The sequence below is a fragment of the Malaclemys terrapin genome, chromosome 1 (genome assembly GCF_027887155.1).
Source record: "Malaclemys terrapin pileata isolate rMalTer1 chromosome 1, rMalTer1.hap1, whole genome shotgun sequence".
Taxonomy (NCBI): domain Eukaryota; kingdom Metazoa; phylum Chordata; order Testudines; family Emydidae; genus Malaclemys; species Malaclemys terrapin.
In genome coordinates this window covers 265,994,038-266,017,116 of record NC_071505.1, presented here as the reverse complement: position 1 = coordinate 266,017,116, position 23,079 = coordinate 265,994,038, and the positions used below count along the sequence as shown (strand labels likewise).

At 41.9% G+C, this 23,079-nt stretch overlaps 1 protein-coding gene across 2 annotated transcripts in view; it reads left to right on the top strand.

Moving 5' to 3' along the window:
* TMTC4 (transmembrane O-mannosyltransferase targeting cadherins 4) overlaps nucleotides 1-23,079 on the top strand; it is a 72,101-nt gene that overhangs the window by 5,593 nt on the left and 43,429 nt on the right. For both annotated transcript variants that reach the window (XM_054012792.1, XM_054012800.1), the window contains exons 3-5: nucleotides 3,543-3,658; nucleotides 6,749-6,965; nucleotides 10,706-10,793. In XM_054012792.1, the coding sequence (XP_053868767.1) occupies nucleotides 3,543-3,658; nucleotides 6,749-6,965; nucleotides 10,706-10,793 (421 nt within the window). The remainder of the gene's footprint in view (nucleotides 1-3,542; nucleotides 3,659-6,748; nucleotides 6,966-10,705; nucleotides 10,794-23,079) is intronic.

The following is a 23,079-nucleotide window of genomic DNA, read 5'->3' as shown; positions in this document are numbered from 1 at the left end:
AGTCTTCATTTATTCACTCTAATTTAAGGTTTCATGTACCAGTAATACATTTTAACGTTTTTAGAAGGTCTCTTTCTATAAGTCTATAATATATAACTCCACTATTGTTGTATGCAAAGTAAATAAGATTTTTAAAATGTTTAAGAATCTTCATTTAAAATTAAATTAAAATGCAGAGCCCCCTGGCCCGGTGGCCAGGACCCGGGCAGTGTGAGTGCCACTGAAAATCAGCTCGCGTGCCGCCTTCGGCACACGTGCCATAGTTGCCTACCCCTGACCTACAGTATTTTTTTCACAACAGAAAGTATAAAGGTAGCCTACTGCAATTTGCCTTTCAGCATCCCACAGAATTATCGTTGTTCAAATAAATTTGTAGTGTACTTGATAAGTCAGCCATAATACCCTAAGCTAGAAAAATGTTGGGTCGGGGGAGTGTCTGCCAAATTGCAATGTAAATACATACAAAGATTATAGAACGTATTGTATTTGTAAAATGACACAACTTGCAGAACCAAATTTTCCCAGGAGATGTATTTGAAGGATAACGATGCAATTTCATTTTCTTAAACTGACATTTAAACCAAGGCAATGGTGGATGTAGTTTGTTTCAATGCAATTTCTACACTTGTAATCTTCCTCCACCTCTCTCCACGTTTACTTGACAAATGTTATTGTTTCAGTTTATCAACACGCACGCAAATAAAAAAGCTGTGCTAAAATTCTGGCTGCGGGCAAGGAGAAAAAACTAAATCAATTGCTTAAATAACCTCATTCTTACTTATTCAGCCTACATTTGAAAATACGGAGATTTAATTTATTTCCCTATCTAAATTTTGACACATTTCTTTAGAAATTGAATGGGATTTTGGAGCCACTGGGACTTTATAATAAAGGGGCTAGATAAATATGTAGAAATATTAAATCAGTACCAAAAATGTAGAGATGAGGGGTTATGAATTGGTGGGGAGAGAAAGTACCCTAATAAAGGCTGGTTTTATTAAGCAAGATACTACATGCCATATTTTATTTTTCATGTGAAATACAGCTGATGAAGGCATTATGTGGATCTGCTGAGCCTTGCTTTGCCAGTATTTTCTTAGGTACCACACTGTGACCCTTTTAACTTGCTAGCCCTCCCCCCACTTTCCTGTTTTAATGAAATATATGTTGTTAGTTGGCCCAATGCCTACCATATCGTGGCGCATTCAGTTATTGGATTTTATTGGTGTTCAAGGCTGTTTTCCAGATGCTTCCTTGTCATTTAAAACCACTTTTTTACTGGTGCACAACAATGATTTGTCTTTATTTATTTTTTTGGCAAAACAAATCATTGGGTTAGCAGGAAGTTCAGACACAATGCATCTTTTCCGTAAGCCATTATGTGGAAGAACTGACCCTTCTTCAAGTTCTGCACCCTACTGTGCATAGGCTGCTGCTAATCAAATATTTAGGGATTCCTAGGTATCCATTTTCTGTTCCAATGCAGAAAATCATACATAACTTTTCAAAGACCAAGTTCTTACAGTTAAGAAAAAGCAAACAGTTCCCTTTTTTTTAGTGTAATCCCGTGAAGGTGAACAAACTATTTTATGTAGCTTTCTGCAAACTTCCAATGCTCGGTGGTCAAGTTCACCACTTCTGAGCTCTGGAGAATTCAGGTCATAAGTAAGTGGAATTGAATCACAAGGTATTTCTGCATATTTTGCTTTGTCTGCTTGTTTCCTACTGAAGAGATAAAATAAACTCGGATTAAATTGTGCAAACTGTTTCCTAGCTGCAGCACTTGAAGACCATGCAAGACTTTTTCTTATAGTTCACATTCTGTTTTATGAACATAATGATGAGTACTGTTTTTTATGGTGGTTAAAAATTTCTGTTAGCACACAACAAATATATTTTGTACCTCTTGTTATCGATACAATCTTGACATAAGAGATGGTATTCAAATTGTAATGCTTTTAATTTAAGAAATATATTAGACTTTCTGATAGCTTTGCATGTTCTATATACTGACAAGTTAATAGCAAACAATTGCAATGGAATGGAAAATCAGACTGTAAGTGGCTTGCAGCGGATCATGGAGGAAGTCTATAGCAGAGCTGAGAATTGAACTCAGGTCTCTACAGTCCGTATCCCGTGTCTTAATCACACGAACATCCTTTCTCTGATATAGGAATGCAGTGGAGTTGCAACCTATACATCTCTGCTGAATTCAGTGCTAAACTTGGCCCTACGTATTGTTTAATAACCCTTAGAAAGTACAGTACTTGGCTTCATGTGGTGATGGTGGAGTTTTGGGTTGTTTGGTTTGGTTTGGTTTTTTTACTACTGTGTTAGTTGAATGGGAAATAAGGTAAGCTATAATTGATTGCATCCATACTACCCGTTCTCCTATTGAAGTTATTCTTTTGGTAGTGATATCTCACTCTTAGGTGCTCTAATGGCTTTGGATCAAACTAAGGGTACGTTTTGCTTTCATTTATACCCCACGAGGTTCCACTAACACAAATCAGAGCAGAATTTGGCACGCTGTGTGTGTGGAGGAGAGGTATGGGAGCTCGGTGGAAGTAAGGTGGCCTTCTCAGTGGAGCAGCTTCAATTATTGATGAATATGAAGCATGCTGTGCTGCTGCACAGAAATTTCTCAGAGGGGTGTGTGTATGTGTGTATATACATATGTATACATATACAAAAACATATTTTTAAAGGGCTGCCTTTATATCCATGTGTGTTGTTCAGATTTTCACATAGTTTCCTATGGTACCATTTACAGTTGAAATAATCAAAATTGCTTCCTTATCACCTTAGTTATGAGATTAAGCAAACTGTACACTTCCATTTTGTAATTGTTTTTAAAAAGTGATTTTATTTTTCCTTCATGATGGTACCTAAGAAATTCCTTTCCTAACTACTACTATGAATTTTCTTGAAGAGCGGTACATAGAGGAACTTGCTGATGGGTTTGATATGTCAGAAGCAAAAAGTGCTAGTTGAGTGGTGTTATGTGAAAGTTAAGGAAGCCACCCAACAGGATTTTAAAAAGAGCTAATCACTGGTTGCTATCTTTAGTTCTTGCTGTATATCTTTCTTGCTTTCATTAATGGTTCTCCTACTGGTGCTAGTGGAAAAATGCCAATTTGCAACAGCTTGTGGTGTTCCTATTTCCAAAGATCCTATCTCTAAAATAAGATATTGTACAAAAATAAAGATATTTTAAATATATTTTACACTAGAGCTGTTGGGTCAGAACAACAACTGGTGGAAATCAGCATCACTCCATTGAAATTCATGAAAATATGCTGATTTATGCCATATGAGGATCTGGTCCACAATTATTAAAGGAATAGAAGCGGGTATTGAAAAAGCTTGGAACTATCAATCAGGTTTCAGTAGCCAGTCACTAAAAGACTTGATAGAAAGTGTCGTCTATAAAATATGGTCATGGTGGTGCCCATTTGCTTTGTATGTAACTGTTCTCTTTCCAACTGCTTTAACTAAATTGAAATGTTAACAATGTTGGTGCTAAACGTGTGTTCTTTCAGGACCTCAGAGCAGAAACTCCACTTGGTGACCTGTGGCATCATGACTTTTGGGGTGGCAAACTCAGCAGCAATACCAGCCACAAATCATATCGACCTCTTACTGTCCTGACTTTCAGGTGAGACCTGGTGTCGTGCCCATAGTACTGGGTTTGGAGGTTTATTTTGTTAACTGACTTTTTTTGTTTTGGAAAATAAGAGACTTTGAGGGAAGTGAAATCTCTGCTGCAATTTATTTGCAGTACAGCTACTACCTTGCTTAACTCCAAAGACCTGATCGTGCAATAAGCTCCATGCAGGTGAACTCCCACGTCCCACAGCTTGTTGCAGGTTCGGAACCAAAGGGTGAAATTCACCCTTATGCAGAGGGCCAGCAACAGGTATTTAATTGATGCATAGACCTTGCGTTGGTGCTCTGCATAAGTGTAAATTCTGTCCAGTAGGAAGAAAAGTGGAGTCTGGATAGATGAGAACATTATTCATAACTGTTTATATAATAACCTCCTACTTAAATTTACCCCAGAGTCACGTTTAATATACCAAGAAAAGTATCCCCACCTCAGATTCTGTAATTGTCTCTTTTCTCTTTAATCACAGCTTCCACACATTATCAGTTTAAGGTCTGAAGACCCTTCTATGATCTAAACCAGTTTTCTCCCTTTTGCTCCATTTCTTCTTCCCTTCTTTTTCCTATGGCAAGAGGTGCTGTGATATTAAACAGTAAGAATGTAGCTAGAGAAATTTATTTGTCACCAGAACCCTTTGGTGGAAGTAGACTGAACTGTGTACATCCTGGTTGATGTATACATAGATTAAAAAACAGAACAAAGCTATGTGCCCAGCTTTGTGTTTATCAATCTATCTTAAGTGTATATATAGAACATCAATAATAGTAGCTTATAATCTAGGTGCTAAAATGCAGTGAGATAAGAAGTATAAAACTAAACAAAAATGGGCTCTGTTCTCATTTTCCTGGGGTTTGGTTGCATTTTGATCTCTGCCCATCTACTCTAACCTCAGCTTGACAGTTTGTTTTTTAACTATTGACCCTGTCTCCCCCCCCCCAATACACACAGTTTTAATATACATTAATATATAGCAGGAAAGTATCTTTGTACATATATTGTTGCTTTCTTATAATAGCTGTACTGGAGGCAGCGTGGTTCAGTGAATAGAGCACAGGTCTGGGCATCAGTAGACCTGGATTCTTTTCCCTGCTCTGCCACTGACTTGCAAAGTGATGTTGGGCAAGTCACTTTGCTTCTTTGTGCATCTGTTTCCACTCCCAGCCTTGTTCTTGTCCATTTAGGTCATAGGCTCTTTGGGGCAAGGGCCATGGGACTTTCTCGCAATGGCTAGATTGTAGAAGTTTACAGTTTACAGTCTACTTGGGGGTGGGGTGTGGATGTAGCTGCACTGTCCTACAAGCAGACCAAGGAGACTGAGTTCCATCCATGCTCCCTATTTGCCTGGGAAAGGAGTAAGTAACTTCACCCTTGTCATGGAGCTGCTTACTGCATGCTGTGAGCCTGGCCAGCCAGTCCCCCTGGTGAGTAAAGGGGGCAGATCCAGGACTCTGCCCCACCCACTTGCTCTCAGCAGGGAGTATTGGGCAAGTATTCCCCTGCTCAATTTGTGACTCCAGCTGGAATGGTGAGAGAAGAGTCTGCATGGAACCTTACTTTCCTTTCCTCCCCTGCATGGTCAAGGAAGGGCTGTGACCATGCACTATTGGGTCCAATCTAGGCACCACTGTAATACAAATAATGTAAATGTCTGGGTGTTTGAAATGCCTATTACAGGCTTCCATATATTACATAAAACGTACATTATAAAATTATTCCTTTCCTCCTGCGGCCTCTGAGGCTCATTCTGACTCCAATAACACCCTGGTTAATTTAAACAGAAAATGTACGCACAAGTATTTAAAAATCTGAAACCGTAGAGGAGCACGTGGAGGTAGCCAGTAAAATGCTGTTTCCTCAAGCAAGAAATTGGCCTTCCCTAACTCCCTTAAGACTTTGCTTTTATGTGTATTACACATTTATAACAGGTTAGATCATTCTAATGAACTCCACTTATGCCAGATGCAGGTTGGCTAGACATACTAGGTGAAATCCATTATCTAAGTTAAGTTTCTGTATGTTTTTAGCATATTGCTTGTATTATACAGAAAATTGTGGTACGCTTTTCCCCTTCAGCTTTCCTACCCAGAATAAGCTCCTACGCTGGACCTTTATCCAAACAGCCTGACCATAACTAATTCCCTCTCTCACCTCTCCAGCCTACTTTCCTGACCTCTTTCCACCCGCAATCCCATTCCTTGTCCCCAAAAGAATGCTGCTTCCACATACACCCTTTAAATAATAATTATTTATGTTGTGCCTTTTCCTTGTGCAAAATCCCAAAGTACATCACTTAACTGTGTGTGTAGAGCACCACTGAAATGCAGCCACCACTGGGGTGGAGAGTGAAAACCCAGCAGTGAGTAGGCCATACACACTGGAAAATTTTTGGCCAAAGATCCTATGACACATCTTTTTTTTTTTTTTTTTTTTTTTTAACTGAAAAGTTCATGGGGTCTTTAGGTAATTGCAAGTCAGTTAAGACCTCAGTGTGTGAGTGATGTGGACTTTGTTTTTTTCAAACATTTATTTTAAGGTATAATCTGAAAGAACAGTCCTCTTACACCATCCTTCCTGCTCGCCCCCCCCAAGGAACATTCATGTGCACACTGTATCTCTGAAGTTCAAAGATGCCCTCCAGGAGATTGGGCTGCTTTTCTGCAGGACTCTCCGGCTTTCTAATTTTACACAGGGTTGTGTCCCAGAGTACTATTATAACATGCAACTTTAAAGTTATGGCACCAACTGAGAAGCAGCCACAGTCGCTGTTTCCCATTTGGGATCTTGTAAAGGTAGTGGTGGTGCAAATTGGCACTGGTTTGAGGGCATGGGTGTTATTCTGTAGGGAAATCCTCTGTTTGGGAAAGGATCAGGGCCTGCTAGCTGCAGGCTAGGAGCCTACAGGGATGTTTGGAGATAGAACCATGGTAAGGTGGGTGTGTTAAATATTATTTAAAATTTACTTTTAATTTTAAGCTTCTCGTGCAAAGGCTATTTCTCTTTCTTCAGGAGTGTTTAGTTTTTCTTTGTGTGTCTCCAAGCTCTCCTCTGACTCTTAATCTCAATGTTTTTGTTTTTATGTAGAATTAATTACCTTTTTGCTGGAGGCTTTCACCCAATGGGTTTTCATGTCATCAATATAATACTGCATTGTGCTATCTCTGTATTAATGGTTGATGTCTTCTCGATATTATTGGGTGGGCTGCAATACAGCAGTAAAGGAAGAAGGCTAAACCTTGCTCCAAAAGCATCTCTTCTAGCTGCTTCACTGTTTGCTGTGCATCCAGTGCATACTGAATGTGTAAGTACCTAATACTTAGATCTTTGTATAATGTTTTATATCTCCAGAGTTCCTGACCAACGCTAATTAATCTTGGAACACTCTTATAAGTTGCACACTGTATCTGTCATTACTACACAGAGTATCTATTACAGTTTTGCATGTATTACATTGAGAATCATGTAATATTATGGTTAATACGCTCACAAGTTAGTGAGTCTTCAGAGCAAGTTACTATTTAGGACAAAAAATGTAAAGTACAATAGATAAACATTGTTTCAGGCCATCCAGCTTTAGTTAGTGGATAAAGAATACATTGCTGGACATGCTATCTCATGAACTGTAGAGGAGAGGCATGAATAAACTGCATGCAAGGGCTTAATCACTGTTAATTCCTTTTTTTGCTTTACATAAACTGGAGTCTCAACTAGGAGCAGGGAGGTTATGGCCTCTGTGTTTGGCACTGGTACAGCAACTGCTGGAACACAGTGTCCAATTCTGGTGCTTGCAGTTCAAAAAAGATGTTGATAAATTAGAGAGGGTTCTGAAGGGAGCCATGCTAATGAATAAAGGAATGGAAAACAAGTCATATGGTGATAGACGCAAGAGCTCAATCTATTTAGTTTAACAAAGAGAAGGTTAAGGGACTGACTTGATTAGTCTGCAATAAAAATACAAAAATTTGATAGCGGGCACTTGAATCTAGCAGAAAAAGGAATAACAAAGTCCAGTGGCTGAAAGTTGAAGCTAGATAAATTCAGACTGAACTAAGGTGCACGTTTTTAACAGTGAGGGTCAATAACCATCGGAACAATTAACCAAGAGTTGTGTTGGATTCTCCATTAATGGGAATATTTTAATTAAAAACTGAATATTTTTCTAAAAGATAGGCTTTAGTTCAACAGTAGTTATTGGACTTAAGGAGGAATTAATTCAAGGAAGTCCTATAGCCTGTGTTAGGCAAGAGGTCAGATTAGATAATCACAAATGGTCCCTTCTGACCTTAAAATTCATGAATAATCATAATCCAGCAGGAGGCATTTTAACTGCCTTTCCATTGTAAATTACTGAAGAGTTTTCATTCTAACATTCAGTCTCTGCCCTAGAAGTAAGTGCTCTTAAGTTTGGTGCACATTATTTTCCATACATAGCAAAGGGATTTACTCCACCACTTGAGCCAGATCCTTGGCCCTGCTCCATCCCTTTTGCGCAATGCTGATGGTGAAAAAGAAAGGGGCCCCTATATTAAACAGCCCACTGGGGAATTGCTGTTGTGCAGGGGGATCCTTATGTACAGAGCTCTACATCAGGCTTTCCTGTCCCCCACCCTTAGTAAGGAGTGTGACCAGAGCATTCTGCATTTCAGCAATCTAGAGAACCATGGCTACTAGTGTAAAGTTACGTGAGGGTGAAAACTGCTCTTGGCTGTCCCAAAGACCAGATGTAGGGCAAAAAGGTGGTGGAGAGTGCAGCTTCTGTGCACCTGGGAATCCGTGAAATCTCAGTGCAGCCTGAATAATAGAATTACTACCTAGTCCTTGATAATATAAACTGTTACATATATTTGTTTAAATTGGGCTCTAAATGTTACTAAGGCCTCAATTCTGCAAACTAATCTGCATGGGCTCAGGGGGGTCTCTTTGTGTATATGAGCTTGCAGGATTGGGAACTATAAAAATTTGTTTATATTTTTGGAAAGAAGAACCTAGCGTGCTGAAAATAAACATGTCTTTTCTAAGATCAGATGGTGCACAGATGTACTTAATCTGCTAAACAATGAATTGTAAATCTTTTACACTCAATATTTTTAACTGTAACAATCAAGACATTGTGTGCTTCCAGCACATACATGCATGCGTTTCTCACCCCTCAAATAGCACCTCCCAGGAGGCCGAAAACTCAGTTGCTTTGAAATCATGACAACCCGTCTCTAAAATTAGATGGCATGTTTTGACACATGATAACTGGGAAGAGTTTGTCAGTTTTCTGTTTTGGTTTTTGGTATGTTCAAAAACAAGGAATTTTAAAGCTTTCATATGTAAAATGGATATTGAAAAGTTTAGTCTTGGTAATGTCTGAAGATAAAATTTATGTCAGTATGATTTTTCTGAGTAGCAGGTAAGTACTTCTGCTGTATAGTTTTGTCTTTTAAAAAAACAAAAAATGTGTTGAATTCTTCCTGTTCAGACATGAGTGATTAAAATATTCCCTATTGCATGGAACTTTGATAGCTAGTTTGATCATAAAATTAAAACTGTGTGTTGCCTTAAGACCAGAGGCTATGGGCCTGATCCTGCGCCTCTGTCTCACACAAGGAGTGCTGTTGAAGTCAATGAGACAATAGGTATTAGAGGACCAGGCCCTTTGCTGTAACACATTGATGTTTATTTCTAGAATTGATTCTTTTACATCATTAGCTGATAACAGTTCCTGAAACAGAACAGCACTTTGACTTTCACCTTCAAAGCGCATTACAGCCATTGAGTTAATCCTCACAACACCCTTATGAGGTAGAGAAATACTATTATCCTTAATTTACAGATAGAGAAACTGAGGCAGGGGTTAAGTGGCTTGTCCAAAGCCACACAGGGGTTCTTTCAGATCTGGAATTAGAATTCAGCAGTTTCTTCCCCAAAGGCCTGAATTAAAAGCTCATTTGAAATCAGGGGGATCTTTCCATTGACTTCAGTGGGCTTTCGATCAGTCCCCTGGTCCTGCACTTAAACCACTAGACCTTTCAGCCCTCAAAAATTCTATGTAAGTGATGCAGTTTACTCATGTCAGAGTAGCACAGCCTTGCTCCAGAGTCTGCATTTCACTCTGAACCCTGTGCTTTGCCCAAGAGAAGACTAGAGAACTCCAGTGAGGCAAGTGGGGGAGGAATTCACCTCTTTTCACTCCTCAAAAAATGGCAGAGCAGCAGCATAGCCTGAGTAGCCTCTGTAGTCCTTGAGTCCCCTCCCTAAATAAGGGGTTGAGGAAGAGAACTGGTAGGTCCAATCCTATTTCCAAAGATCTATGCTGCTCCAGAGGCTCCAGCAAAATTGGGCTCCAGCACTCTAAAGGCTTGAGCCAAATCTGCTGAAGTCACTGGAAGGACTCCAGGGTTTTGGATCCCGATCTACAGGTGCAGACCCCCTGCCTGGGTTCTTCCCCCAACATAGCAGAACTGTTAGTGAGACTAGGTGATTCTTTGGAAGGTACCCCACATGTAACTGATTCAGATTATATAAAAAGTGTGTGATTGGGGGAAGATTGGAAGATCTTTAGGTCCTCTTCCACCCTCTCCCTTCAGCTGTAATATGTACTCTTCTGAAAGCTGAGATTCTTTCAATTTCTGGTTTGAGGTTCCACAGCTGTAGGTTTGCTAGGGCCCAAAAGTTGTCCAAGAATTATACAAATATACAGCCTGTTCCATGACAGTCTTTTCATTTACCTGAATAGGCTTTGGATCATGCCCACAATCCTCCCCCCCCCCCCCCCCCCCCGTTTTTTTTAAATATTAGTAAATTTTCAGTGAGTAAAAGCCAAACCATCTACCGGCTTCTTCTGTCGACAAACAAATATTCCTCCAAAATCAGGGAAAATGCCCATGGTCTTATAAAGTTTATTAAAACAATTTACAGAAATGAAAGTGACTCAAAATGATATGTCCATTTCATATTTTCAGTGAATTATATTTCTGTGTTTCCTCACGTATTATCAAAAATATTTTTTAAAGAAAAAACAAAGTAAATCCTTTTCTTTTTCTTTTTTCAAAGGTTGCAGGGATTGTTGGCAGAGCAGACCTGCTGTGTGCCCTGTTCTTTTTGTTGTCTTTCCTTGGCTACTGTAAAGCCTTTAGAGAAAGTAAGCATTATGTTTGCCTCTTTTGTGTAATTATTTTATTCACAGTACAGTAAACTAAACCATCAACTTGACATGAGCTATTTTTACTGCTGTTTAAATTATCAGTAAATACAGAAGATCTGTTTTAACAGGTACATGCCACTAGAGGAAATGAGAGAAACTCTATACCTGACTCCTGTTGTACATTAGAGAGACATTTTATGTAAAAGGTTTGTTTTGTAACAGGGCTTATTTTTTATGAACATAAAGGAATAAATCAGTTTAAACAGATATCTCTGGGTATAAATTGACAGGCTAACTTTCCTATTTTAATCTTTTTGGCATGCTTGTCAACATTATGCTGGAATTGTTTACACTAGAATGAACTCTATAAGCCCTACTTGTATTTTAATATACAGCCAAGTCCCGCTCACTTTACTCATGTGATTAGTCCCTCTGAATTCAGTAGAAGTGCTTGTGCATTTACCCCCTTTTTGACCCAAGCAGTTAATTAAGGTTCAGAGTCCTGGAAATGTTCCATTTGGGAGAAAAGGTTGATGATGCAGTCTATTTTTTTATGCAGAGTTGGTACATGCCTTATAAATAAAAAAATCCTGCTTGTCCAAATGCAGAAGGAGCCAAAGGCAAAAGGAAAAGTTTCTAGCTTACAGGCCCAAGCTTATTGTCAGCCAGCACCCTGATCCAGACTACTACTACTCTTGGGGTCATACCACGCTTACTGTCTTCACCTTGTATTTCTTCAGGTGCGCTCTCTCTCTCTTTCTGGTCCTCTTTTGCCTTCTCTCTCATGTACACTCTCCGCTTACTCAAAACAATACTCGGCAAAACTGCCTGTACTCTCACAATCCAGGACTCCTGGGCAGGTTCATATAACCCTTTTTTCTTAGCTGCAGGTTTGTGATTAATATATCATTACAGTTATGTTAATTGATGGATGCAAATGCACCCTCCAATCTGAAAGTTTTAACTCAACTTAAAACAAGGTTTCAGCAAGCCCATAACATGTTTAAGGTGTACTGAATTTGGCCCATAGGCTTTAGTTCACATCACCTGTATTATTTTAACATGCATAGACCTTTCAGAGATACTCTTCCGAGCGAGCTCTGCTGTGGTATTTGATCTGAAAGTAATTTGGTGGTACAGATACTTTGCTTTGAGAAAATATCTTGGGGCCCTATTTAACAGAGGTGTCTAAAAGAATACATTAATGTCTGATTATGAAGTTATACATGTGTACAGAGCATTGAAAATCTGGCTATAGCATCTTAATGTGCCTCTGCCAGAAATGTGGGTGGGATTAAGGCCCTATTTAGTGGCTCTGTGAGTGCTGTGATAGAAGAACTTTGTTATAATACTTCTCTAAGATATGATAGACTACTGGCCACTTAAATGATTTTTAATGGCTGCTGTTCACTTCTAAATGTTTGTGTAGCTGGTGACTAAGCCAACTAAACTGAGCTTAATCAGGAAACTCTACACCATCACTCTCACAATAAATAGTCCAGACACCATCTTGTATTTTCTGTTTACTTCTCTTGCTACATATTTGTGTCAGGAAAGGTCATTGGAGGTTTTTAGAAACAAGTTAGACAAACACCTGTCAGGGATCATCTAGGTATACTTAATCCTGCCTCTGTGTGGGGGATGGAGTAGATGACCTCTTGAGGTCCCTTCCAGATCTACATTTATGTGATTCTATATGCTAGATTTCCCTGCAATCACTCTGTACTAAATCAAATAAATTAAAGACAACTTTGTGCATGCAATAAGACCCTATATGAGACTTGTCTGCCAGTTTGTTGATGCTGGTAGATATGTGGCAGAGGTAGAACGCCACTAGAAGAACACAGGAACAAAAAATTAGCATGACTCTTGGAGACTTTAAAATAATTTTACTATGATGAGTAGACTGAAAATTATTGAAAAGAATGTTTAGGCTCTGATCCTACGTATTCTGAATATTTGTGCAATACAAAAAGACTAGCCAGGCTGTTTTAAGAAGCCTTGGTTTCTTTATTAGCCACCTTGTGCAGAAACCTCTGCCAGCGATGTAGTGGGGAAACCCTTCATTGTCTAGAAGGTATTCAGAGTACTGCTTGGACAATCTATTGGAAACGACGAATTGCAGACAACTGTCTTTATGGTACTACTGACAGGAGAAAGAAAAAGTAAAGCTGGAGAAAAATTCCATGAAAGAAACAGTATCATCTTTCCTTAACCTCATCCTTGTCCCTTGAGGTCAGAAGATGGGAACTCTGTTTTCTGAAGCAATGTCTTGCAGTGGCTATGGGGCTAATCTTTGAAAATGCTGACTCTTGTGCTTTTAGCAGACTCCTATAGAGTACTTAAAACAGTGTGTTGTGTGGAATAGATGCGGCATTACATCACTACTAGTGACCTTCTAAGAATATTTAATGTTAACAGATACAGTTAGTCTTTATTAAGCTGGTTTATCAGGGAAAGCCCAATCTGCCTGCCTTTTATCTTCCAGGCCAATTCAGCTCTCCCAAAGTTCATAATGGCCCTCACCATACCACCTTTGGCACTGTTTGGGGAAAGCAATCGAGGCTTTCTTCATGCCCAAGAATTGTATCCAAGCTTTCTGCTCATGGTTCTCCCAAAATCTGAATTCAGTTGCCTTCTCCTAGGAGCCTTTCGTAACTGCCTCAGCTCATGTATCAGATTCAGACTGGGAAGTCATAAATGAGGGAATATTTGTTAAAGATGTAGTGAGATACTGTGGAAAGCAGTAGCAGGCCGCATGGAAGTTGGCAGGAGGAGCACAGGTGCAGGAGGGTGCTCCCCCCTCCAGGTTACACACATGTTGGCACAGGCTGGTGCTGCTCTTAAAGTGGAGTTCTAGCCTGAAAAGTGACTGTAAAATGCCACTGTATGCTTTGGTGTTTGACTGACTTTCAGAACAAATGTAGTTTTTGTAAGGAAAAAGATGTGGGTCCCACTCCTTCCTCACCAAATATCCCTGCAAACTCAGCCTCCTTAGACTCAAGCTGGGTTCCTGCTTTCCACATACCTTCGCCAGTAATAAAGATGACCTAATTAGGCCCTCGGTGATACTTGACATTGCCTTAGTGGGTTTTCACACTGATCAGAGTCTGTGAACAGTTCTGCTGATATGCCAGCTGCACAACTGAGTGCGTACCCTGGGGGTCAGGCACACTTGTGCAGCCGGCACTTTAGTGTCCACTGCAGTGTCCTCGCTTCTTTTTTTGAGAGAGATAGCTAGCGTACAGCTAGTGCTGCAGCTGAACTGCAAATCACACCACTGGCTGCAGTATAGACGTCCCCTTAACTGTGGTGGTTCTGCAGGGCATGCAGGAGTAAAAAGCCATAAAAACATTTTTTTGTCTCCAAGGTAAGCGCATACGACTGAATATTTAGAAAGAACAGACCTGTTAAGCAATAAGGTGTCTTTTTTTTACATTTTTGGGAGTCAGACCTGAAAAGGTCCAGAGAGAGAGCTGGCACTGCCTGGGAGTGGTGAAGTACTGAAGCTGTTCCAGGGGGGTGGGAAAGTAGAAGTTGTCAACCTGGAAAACTTTCAGGAAAGAAGAATGTTTTTTGCAGTTTATATTCTAGCACGCTTGTCTAGTTTTGTTTACTTGTGACTTTTGTCTGGATTGTCGGACAGACAGACTCTGTTTTAACTGGAGTCTTTTGTATTACGTTTAAAAGAAAAATGCATCAGGATATAGGGTATAATTAGGTCGTGTGTGTCCTGGCTCTAAACTTCTCTTACTCCCTTTTCATGGTATTCGATGTCACTAGAACTCCTCCATAGAATATCATTATATTTGCATGGCTACTAATCCATTTTCTCATTCTCTCCCTCTATTTTAAAACACATTTATCTGGGACTGAAAATCTAATCTGGCTTTTGGAAAAAGCAAGAGCTGACAACTGTTTGGATATAGTAGATCCTGTAGGACAGTTGTAAATTATTGACTTTAAGTTGGTTGAATTTTAATACACTGTACTTAGGGGAATTAATAGAGAGATCTATAATGTTCATCCTGCCTTGCTTTGTCCTCAGCCCTGTAATCAATCCTGTTGTGGGTGTTTTGCTCTGTGGATTTGTGATAATTGTGTGATGTGGGATGATATTAACTTGAGATTCACTGCATGTGAATAATATTTGGCCAAGATATTAACCAAAGGATCGTACCCTTCATTCCTATATTGTGCACATGCTAAAAGTGACTTTGTTCTGCTTTTGCTTTTTATTCAAAGTTTAAAGTTTCTGGTTAATATTCTTTTCCACCCACCTCTTACTGTCATTAATGTGGTATAACATTCCAAGTAAAGTAGAGTGATTTCCATTTGCGTGGTTCTACTACTCATATTTTGTTTAGACTGGAAATATTCATCTCTTCTATGTGAAGATTACCATTATAGTATTGAAGCAGACTTTGTGAACTATTTCTGTTAGTTGTTTTGCAGTTGGCAGATGACTGTTCTTTTGCCATTAAACACTTGGGGCCTGATTTTTCAGAGAGGGGGGGTGTGTGCAGTTCATGTGTCTGCACATCAGGTGTCTCCTATGTGCATGGCTAATTTTGAAAATCTCAGCCTTGTTTTATTTCTCCTCTTCCTGTCTAAAATAATGGTGTAGCTTTTCTATGTAGTATGAAATGAGTGGCGCATTTCTCCCCTGACATGGTTGTAGGTGAATGATAGATCAGGCTCCATATCTGTCACGGATTCCATGACTTTCTGCAACCTCTGTGACATCTGCAGCGGCCAGTGTGGCTGACCCTAGGGCTGGCCCCAGGGACCACCCAAGCAACAGCCGGGATGGTGGGAGTAGCTGTAGCTCAGCGGCTCCCGGCAGCGGCCCCGGAGGTGGCCAGAGCAGCAGCGGTTGCGTGGCTCTGGGGGCAGTTGGAGAAGCCGCTGCTCGGTGGCCCCTGGCAGCTGGTGCTGCTGTCCCTGTCTCTCTCTCCCCCCCCCCCCCCAAAGCAGCAGGCCTCCTCTGGCCCCCCAGAGCAGTGCGCACCTCCCCAACTAAGATTTAATCAGGGGTATTTATAGTACAAGTCCTGGATAGGGCATGGGCCATAAATTTTTGTTTATTGCCCATGACCTGAACTTTTTACTTTTACGAAAAATACACATGACTAAATCGCAGCCTTAGTGATAGATGAAGTGATCCCCTTGTAGAGCAGTTTATGCTTGAATCCCTAATTTAAGTATATTTGGGATACACAGATCCTTTAGGACCTCAAAAGGCAATGGCACTCCCTGCTCTAGTTTAGTCACTAAGGGTATGTCCATACTGAGCTGGAGGTGCAAGTCCCACTCGAGAAGATATCCTCGCCCTAGCACTTATCGCACTAGTGTGCTAACAAGAGAGCATAGCTGCGGCAGCAGAGCAGGTTAGCTTCACTGAGCACACGTGCAGGGTCTTGGATGAATACATAATGGGAGTGGCTAGCCTCTCCTGCAGCTCGTGCTGCTGTGGCTACATTCTATTTTTAGCGCATTAGCTTGATGAGCGCTAATGTGAGTGTGTCTGCTTGAGCTGGAAATCACCCTCCGCCCCTAGCTCGAAGTGTAGATATCCTAAGAATATGTAGCTGAACTGAACAGCAGTGCTAGATGGAGCCAAAGAACTGGAGATGAATGAAGAGGTCTTGGTCTTAGGAAATTTGTGAGGTTAAATTCCAATTGCAGATACTATCCTGGTCTCTTTGGAGTTCTTACCTCAGGTCTCTGAAGCTGAAGGGAAGGTAGCCTAAATTAGTCAGCTGAGACTTGTGTGATGGAGCTTGAAAATGGACAGATCTTTTCTTGAGAAAGGAAAGAAGAAAACTACACATGGTAACCAGAGGGCTGTGGGTTGTTTTATGTAGTTGGGTCATGCACTCTAGATTAGTGGTCCCAAAGTTTTATATTGGTGACCCTTTTCACACAACAAGCCTCTGAGTGCAATCCCCTTTATAAATTAAAACACTTCTTTTTATATTTAACACTATTATAAATGTTGGAGGTGAAGTGGGGCTTGGGGGTGGAGGCTAACAGCTCGTGATCCCCTGAGGTGTCATGACCCCCAGTTTGAGAACCCCTGCTCTAGATGATACTTTCTTCCTTGTTTGGTTGGTCAGTCCAAAACCTGAGTGGCTTATTGGTTCAGGACATTGCTTAACCTTTTTTCTCTTGTTGAACCATAATAATAAATGTGAGGTCTCTCCAAAAGAGAAGAGTCAACTTTGCTTTCTTAAGTGCTGCGGTATGTCCCCTCAAAAACACGGCTGCTGTCACCTTAAAATCCAAGCTGTCCATCAGTTGCAGTAGAAAAGCCTAGGGTCAATTAATTCCACAGTGTGGCGCACCCGGTGTATGCAGTATTACTTAGAAATGTTCACCCACCACAGTAATCTGAATGGATGACCATCCCATAGTGGTTTTTCTCCAGCTCACGTGGGTTGGTCATTCGGTCACCTGGACTCTTGCCCTTATTCTTGTTCTAAGAAGGAGCAGTCTTAAGATCTCTTTATGTATAAGTACAAAACACTGCATTGATTTCCAGCTTTTTGAACAGGAATTTAATGCACACTTTGTTTCTTTGGCTTATTTACAATCGTACCCATCTGTTAGTGTGGCACTATGCCCACTCACAATATGGTGTTCTGCTTTCAACTAGGTACTGGTGCCAGCCAAAGATTGGTTTCCTTTTCTGACAGAAGATCTTAGTGGGAAGCAATGCAATGTTAAGGGAATGTGCTTCATTAAATTGATTACCTCGGTTGGTATGTGTATCTTATAATAATTATTAGCACTTATACTTTACAATGTTTTACATTTTCAGAAAGCTGTTCAACAGTTAATTGACGGCATTGCTAAGTGCCTTTCTTCTGGATCTATTTTTCCAGCCTAGCTCACTACTGACACTTCTGCATGAAGAATAAAAATTATTGACCCAAGGAAAACCACAAGAAAATGTATATTTAAATCTTAGAGTACAGTACTGTCCTTTTGAGAGAGCAAGAGGAAATAAAAGGACTGGAATTGCATTTATAAAGGAGAGGAACTTGATTTTTATTTCTCTTTTCATGCTGAGCACTTTCAACATCTAGGAGTGCTTGGACTTAACCAGATTATACCTGGAATGCTGAGATGATTCTGGCTTCTGAGAATCAAGGTGTGCCCAAGAAGTAGTCTCTGCTTCTTGTGTGTATAAGAGAGCAAAAAAAAAAAAAGTAACAACAAATGTAAAATAGGTGTGATGTTAGCATCTATCTGGGACTGTGGCTATTCGAGCTGGAAACTTGAGCTGGTTTTCCCTTGGCCTCTGGCATTACAACACAATAGGAGCACGCATCCATGCTCAGGGGAAACATGAGCTTTATCTTACTTCATGTGGAAATTTTGCCCCCATATGTATGTGATGAGGATAGAAGGATGGAGAAAAATAATTGTTCTATTGTGGCTATCAATTTGAAAACTTTCTTTGTAGTAGATACTTTCTTTGTAGTAGTAGATACTCACACATGAAATTACTCATCTTTGAAAACTGGCTACAATCCTTTATAATGAGGCTTTTAATTTTGCATTTGTTTCATATTCGTCATATTACAATAGCACCTGGAGGACCCAGGATTTGGGCCATTTTATTTGAGATGTTCGTTCTACATGTAGAAAGAGAGCCCCTGTCCCAAAGATCTTAATCTAAAGCGGAAACCTGGACAAAGCGTGGGAGAAAGGAAGTATTATACCCCCATTTTACAGATAGGAAATCAAGGCACAGGGAGATCAAGGGTCACCGGGAGTCTGTGGCAGAGCTGGGAGCTTTGAACTCAGTATCCTGCATCCTAGTCAAATGCCTTAATCATAGGATCATCCTTTCTTTCAAGTAAGCAGTGTCGTTCAGTTTCCTAAGTCTGTATTTCCATGCTGGACTGGAATAACCCTTCAGTGGGGTACATACTAAGCCAAATGCATCCCTGGGTTCACTCATCAAACCTTCAGCATAGTTACCCCAAAGATGAATTTGGCTTGTTTTTATGTTGTTTGCTTGTATACTGTCCGTATTTCAAATAAAGTCCTTTCTGTTTGGCTGAGACTATCCAGGTGGTGTCAGGGATCAGGGTCTGCAGCAGAAGCAGTCTACTGGCAACCCAGCAAGTACAGCTGGCCTGCAGCAGGCTACTTGATTGACGACACCATATGATTGGTCAGGAAGGGTGGCTGACTTTTAAGCCCAACAGCAGCTCTCTGCCTGCTCAGTGCATATCATGCCTGCTGCTGCACTTGCTCCTGTTCCAGTTCCTGCTTCCAGTCCCTGCTCTTGCTCTGTTCTGCTCCAGCCTCAGTTCCCATTTGGCTCCTACCTCTCCAGAACTGATCCTCTGCTCTGGCTTACGACTCTGGTTGACCCTCAGTCTCTGGCATTCGGCTCCTGTCTTCGGTACCGATCCTCTGCTCCACCTCTGACTTACAACTCTGATTACACTCTGGCATTTGGCTACTGATTCTTGACTCGTTTCTGGCCTCTGCCCACTGTGGATCCAGCTCTAATCAGTAGACTGAATTTTCCCTTTAACCACATACCGCCCATGGCCCAGTCTCTAACAGTTGGAGCAGCCTCCCAAAACAACAAGGGTAGGGGTCCATCTTGCTGACATAGATCCCACCCAGGCCAGTCCTTCATTAGCAGAGTTGGTAGGGGCTCTTTGAAATTTGCAGGTGCAGGGGGCTTCAGCGGGTGCCCCAATTCCAGCCCTCTGGGAACTGAAGATCCTGCTGCCAGAAAAATTTGACTATGATCGCAGCCAATTCTGAGCCTTCCTGAACCAATGCTGGTTCCTGTTCTTATGTCCCCTTTGTTCCCTACTGACCAGGCTTGGGTTGGGCTTATTAATTTATCGACTGGGGAAGTCTTGGCTTAGGCATCTGCCCTTTTGGAACAGTCCCGCCCTCCTGGGCCAGTTGGAGGGGTTTATTCAAGCAGTGTTCGTGATTTTTGCTGACCCTCACCACTCTTGAACTGCCAAGGCTAAACTTCAAGTGCTGCAGTAGGGGTGTTGATTCGTAGCCAAATTCCACCGTCTCTCCATGGATGTTGAATGGAACGAGGCAGCACCGCGCCACCATTTCCGGCTAGGATTGAACAAAGCTGCTGAAGATGTAGTGGTGTAGTTCAAAGCGCCATCTAGTCTGGACATCCTGAATAATTTGTGCATTTGAATTGACAACCACCTGACCAAGCTGTGCCATCAGTGTAGTTCAGCCCTCTGAACCCTGCCAACACCCTGGACTCTGACTCTTCAACTGTGCAGTTCGCTCTAGAACCCAGGCGGTTTGACCAGGTCTGCCCACGTCTACCTTTTCTAGAGAAGCACAGACGTCGAGTGTCAGGGCTGTTCTTATATTGAAGATACAACGTGTGGTGGACCACTCTCATCCCTCCTTTGGAAATTCTTGGCTCCCACGTGCCATTGTTGGGACAACAGCAGTCATGATTCAGCGTCTGACATCCCTCCGACTGCCACCGCAGATCCAGTTTTCTATGAGTCCCAAGATCCACCTAGAAACTCTAGTTGATTCGGGGGCCTTGGACAATTTTCTGGGCTGGGACTTCAAGACCCAAGTTATTCCTACTCTGTGCAAGAACTTTCCGGATCTTGTGGAAACCATTGATGCTTTGCTCCTGTCCTTGGGCCCAGTAATTCTCCAAACCATTCTCCTAACAGTTGTTTCTCTCCCATGGGCATCGGGGAAACCCTCTAGTGAGAGTTAATTTCGGCCCCTGCTCTGTGGTCATCTCGGTCTGCCCTAGCTATCAGCACATGACCCCAACGTCCACTGGCAGAAAGGGATGATATCTTTCTGCTTGCAGTATTGCCCACAACCCTGTGTCCCAGAAGCCAGTAAGAGGGCTAGTACTCTCTGCAGCTTGTGCCATGAGCTGGAGAATCCCTACTCTGCATAAGCAAGCTCACAGCAGTGAAACACACCAGGCCTGCCACAGACCAGTCTGCCGCTGTCATAATACTGCTCAAATATTATGACCTCACTGATGTATTAAAAAGGAAACATGGATGCCCTGCCCCCACACTGGAGATATGACTGTCAACCTCCAGCCCAGAGCTGAGATTCCCTTCCACTGTATATATGCCCTTTCTGAACTGGAGCTGCAGGCTCTTTGCACATATCAGCAGGAGAACCTGCAGAAGGAGTTCATCCATCCACATTCCAGGCAGGGGCTCCAGTCTCCTTTGTTAAGGAGGAGGATGGGTCCTTGCAGCCCTGCACTGATTACTGGACACTCGCAAGGTGACCGTTTGGAACTGCTATCTACTCCCTCCCATTCATGAGCTCCTAGACCATCTGTGCTCCATTTGACTTTTTCTGAAGCCATATCTGTGTGGGTCCTAGAATCTGGTATGTCTGTGAGAGGGAGATGAATGGAAGACTGTCTTCTGCACTTGGTATGGCCACTTCTAGTACCTTGTCATGCCAGTTGCCCTGTGCGTCCCCCAGCGACCTTCCAGCATTTTATTCTTGACATCTTCTGGGACATACTGGATCAGTTCGTCATTTACTGATATCATCCCTATTTTTTTTTTTTTATTTTTTTTGAGGATCAGGTACGTCATGACCAGTACATGCAAAGTGTCTTGAAAAAGCTTTGCCTGAATCATTTGGATGACAAGATGGAAAAATGCCAGTTTGACCAGAACACAGTGGAGTTTCTGGACTATGTCATCTCCCATAATGAACTGGCTATGGGCCCATGTAAGGTGGCAGCCATCACAGATTGGGCAGTACTAAAGTCTGCAGAATACAATGCTTTCTGGGCTTTGTCAATTTCTATGGGAGATTTATCAAGGGGTTCTCTGGTGTGGGCGCCTCAGCACCGACTTCCATGTTAGGGAGCATAGTTTATTTGTCTCCAGAACCAAAGACTGCATTTGATCGCCTAAAGCAGAGATTCGTCTCAGCCCCCATCTTGATCACTTAAACCCAGCCAGACCATTTGCAGTGGAGGCAGATGCTTTAAACTTTGTACTGGGACCAATTCTCACTGATGGCTAGCTTCATCCTTGTGCCTTCCATTCATGCAGATTTACTCCACCAGGGCAGATTTATGACATTTTAGACAGAGTTATTGAAAATTAAAGTGGCCTTTGAGGAGTGGTGTCATCTCCTGGAAGGTGCTAAATTCTCAGTCCAAGTTCTTACTGATTATAAGACCCTGGAATTCCTAAAGACAGGTCGGCCCTTGAACCACCAGCAGGCCTAGTGGTCTCTCTTCTCTACCCTTTGATTTCATGGTCACCACCTGCACCAGAGCAAGGAATGGGAAGGTGCACACATTTCCTAGAAAGGACAAGTGTTATGGCATGGAAACCCCATCCATGATCCCCAGAACTTAAAATTTTATTGTGGAGTGTGGTGCCAGCAATCCGATTCCCTCCATCGGGTCCCTGTTGCCCAATGAATCATTTGCGATTCAAATCCATTGTGCCCTAGAAGATACCAGCCATCCGACTGACTTGGCGTTCACGTGCCACAATGGGATCCTCTACCACAAGGAATGCATCTATGTGCTTGAGGGGCCACCCAGGCGCCATGTCCTAAGATTCTGCCATGACACTCCTCTGGCAGACCACTTTGGCCAATTCAAGACCCAGGACCTGGTGGCTAGCCTGGCGTGCTTCTGTAGCAACTTACGTGAGCTCCTGTGATCTCTGTGCCTGGACGAAGACCCTTGTGTCAGACCACTGTCTCTCCTGCAGCCCTAGCCCACCCCATCTCAGCCCTGGACTTTCTTGTGGAACTGCCACCCTTTTAAGGACACACTACAATTCTAGTGGTAGGGGATCTTCTTATGAAGATGCTGCATTTTGTACCACATTTGGGGCTTCCACACCGCCTGAGAGACACGCCTTCCTTTTTGAAGAAAATACCTTTTGCCTTTGTGGGTTACCAACAAGCATCATTTCTGATTGGGGATCCCACTTTCTCATTTTTGACAGGAATTCCTCCGCCTTCCAAGAATTGACACCTGTACCTTGACTGCTTACCACCCAAAAACCAGTGGTCAGATGGAACAGATCATTTAATTCCTGGAGCAGCACCTACACTGCTTATCTTTCACAGAGAATTCACCTACAACAGTGCCCCTTGGTTTGCTAAGCATGGATTCCACCTTCGCTCCCCCCAAGATCCCCAAGTCCCCAGTGCCTGCCATTTCTGACCTTACTGCTTGCATTCACCAGGTGCACCAAAAGCTTAAACGCTGGTTAGAGGAAGCTAAGACAGC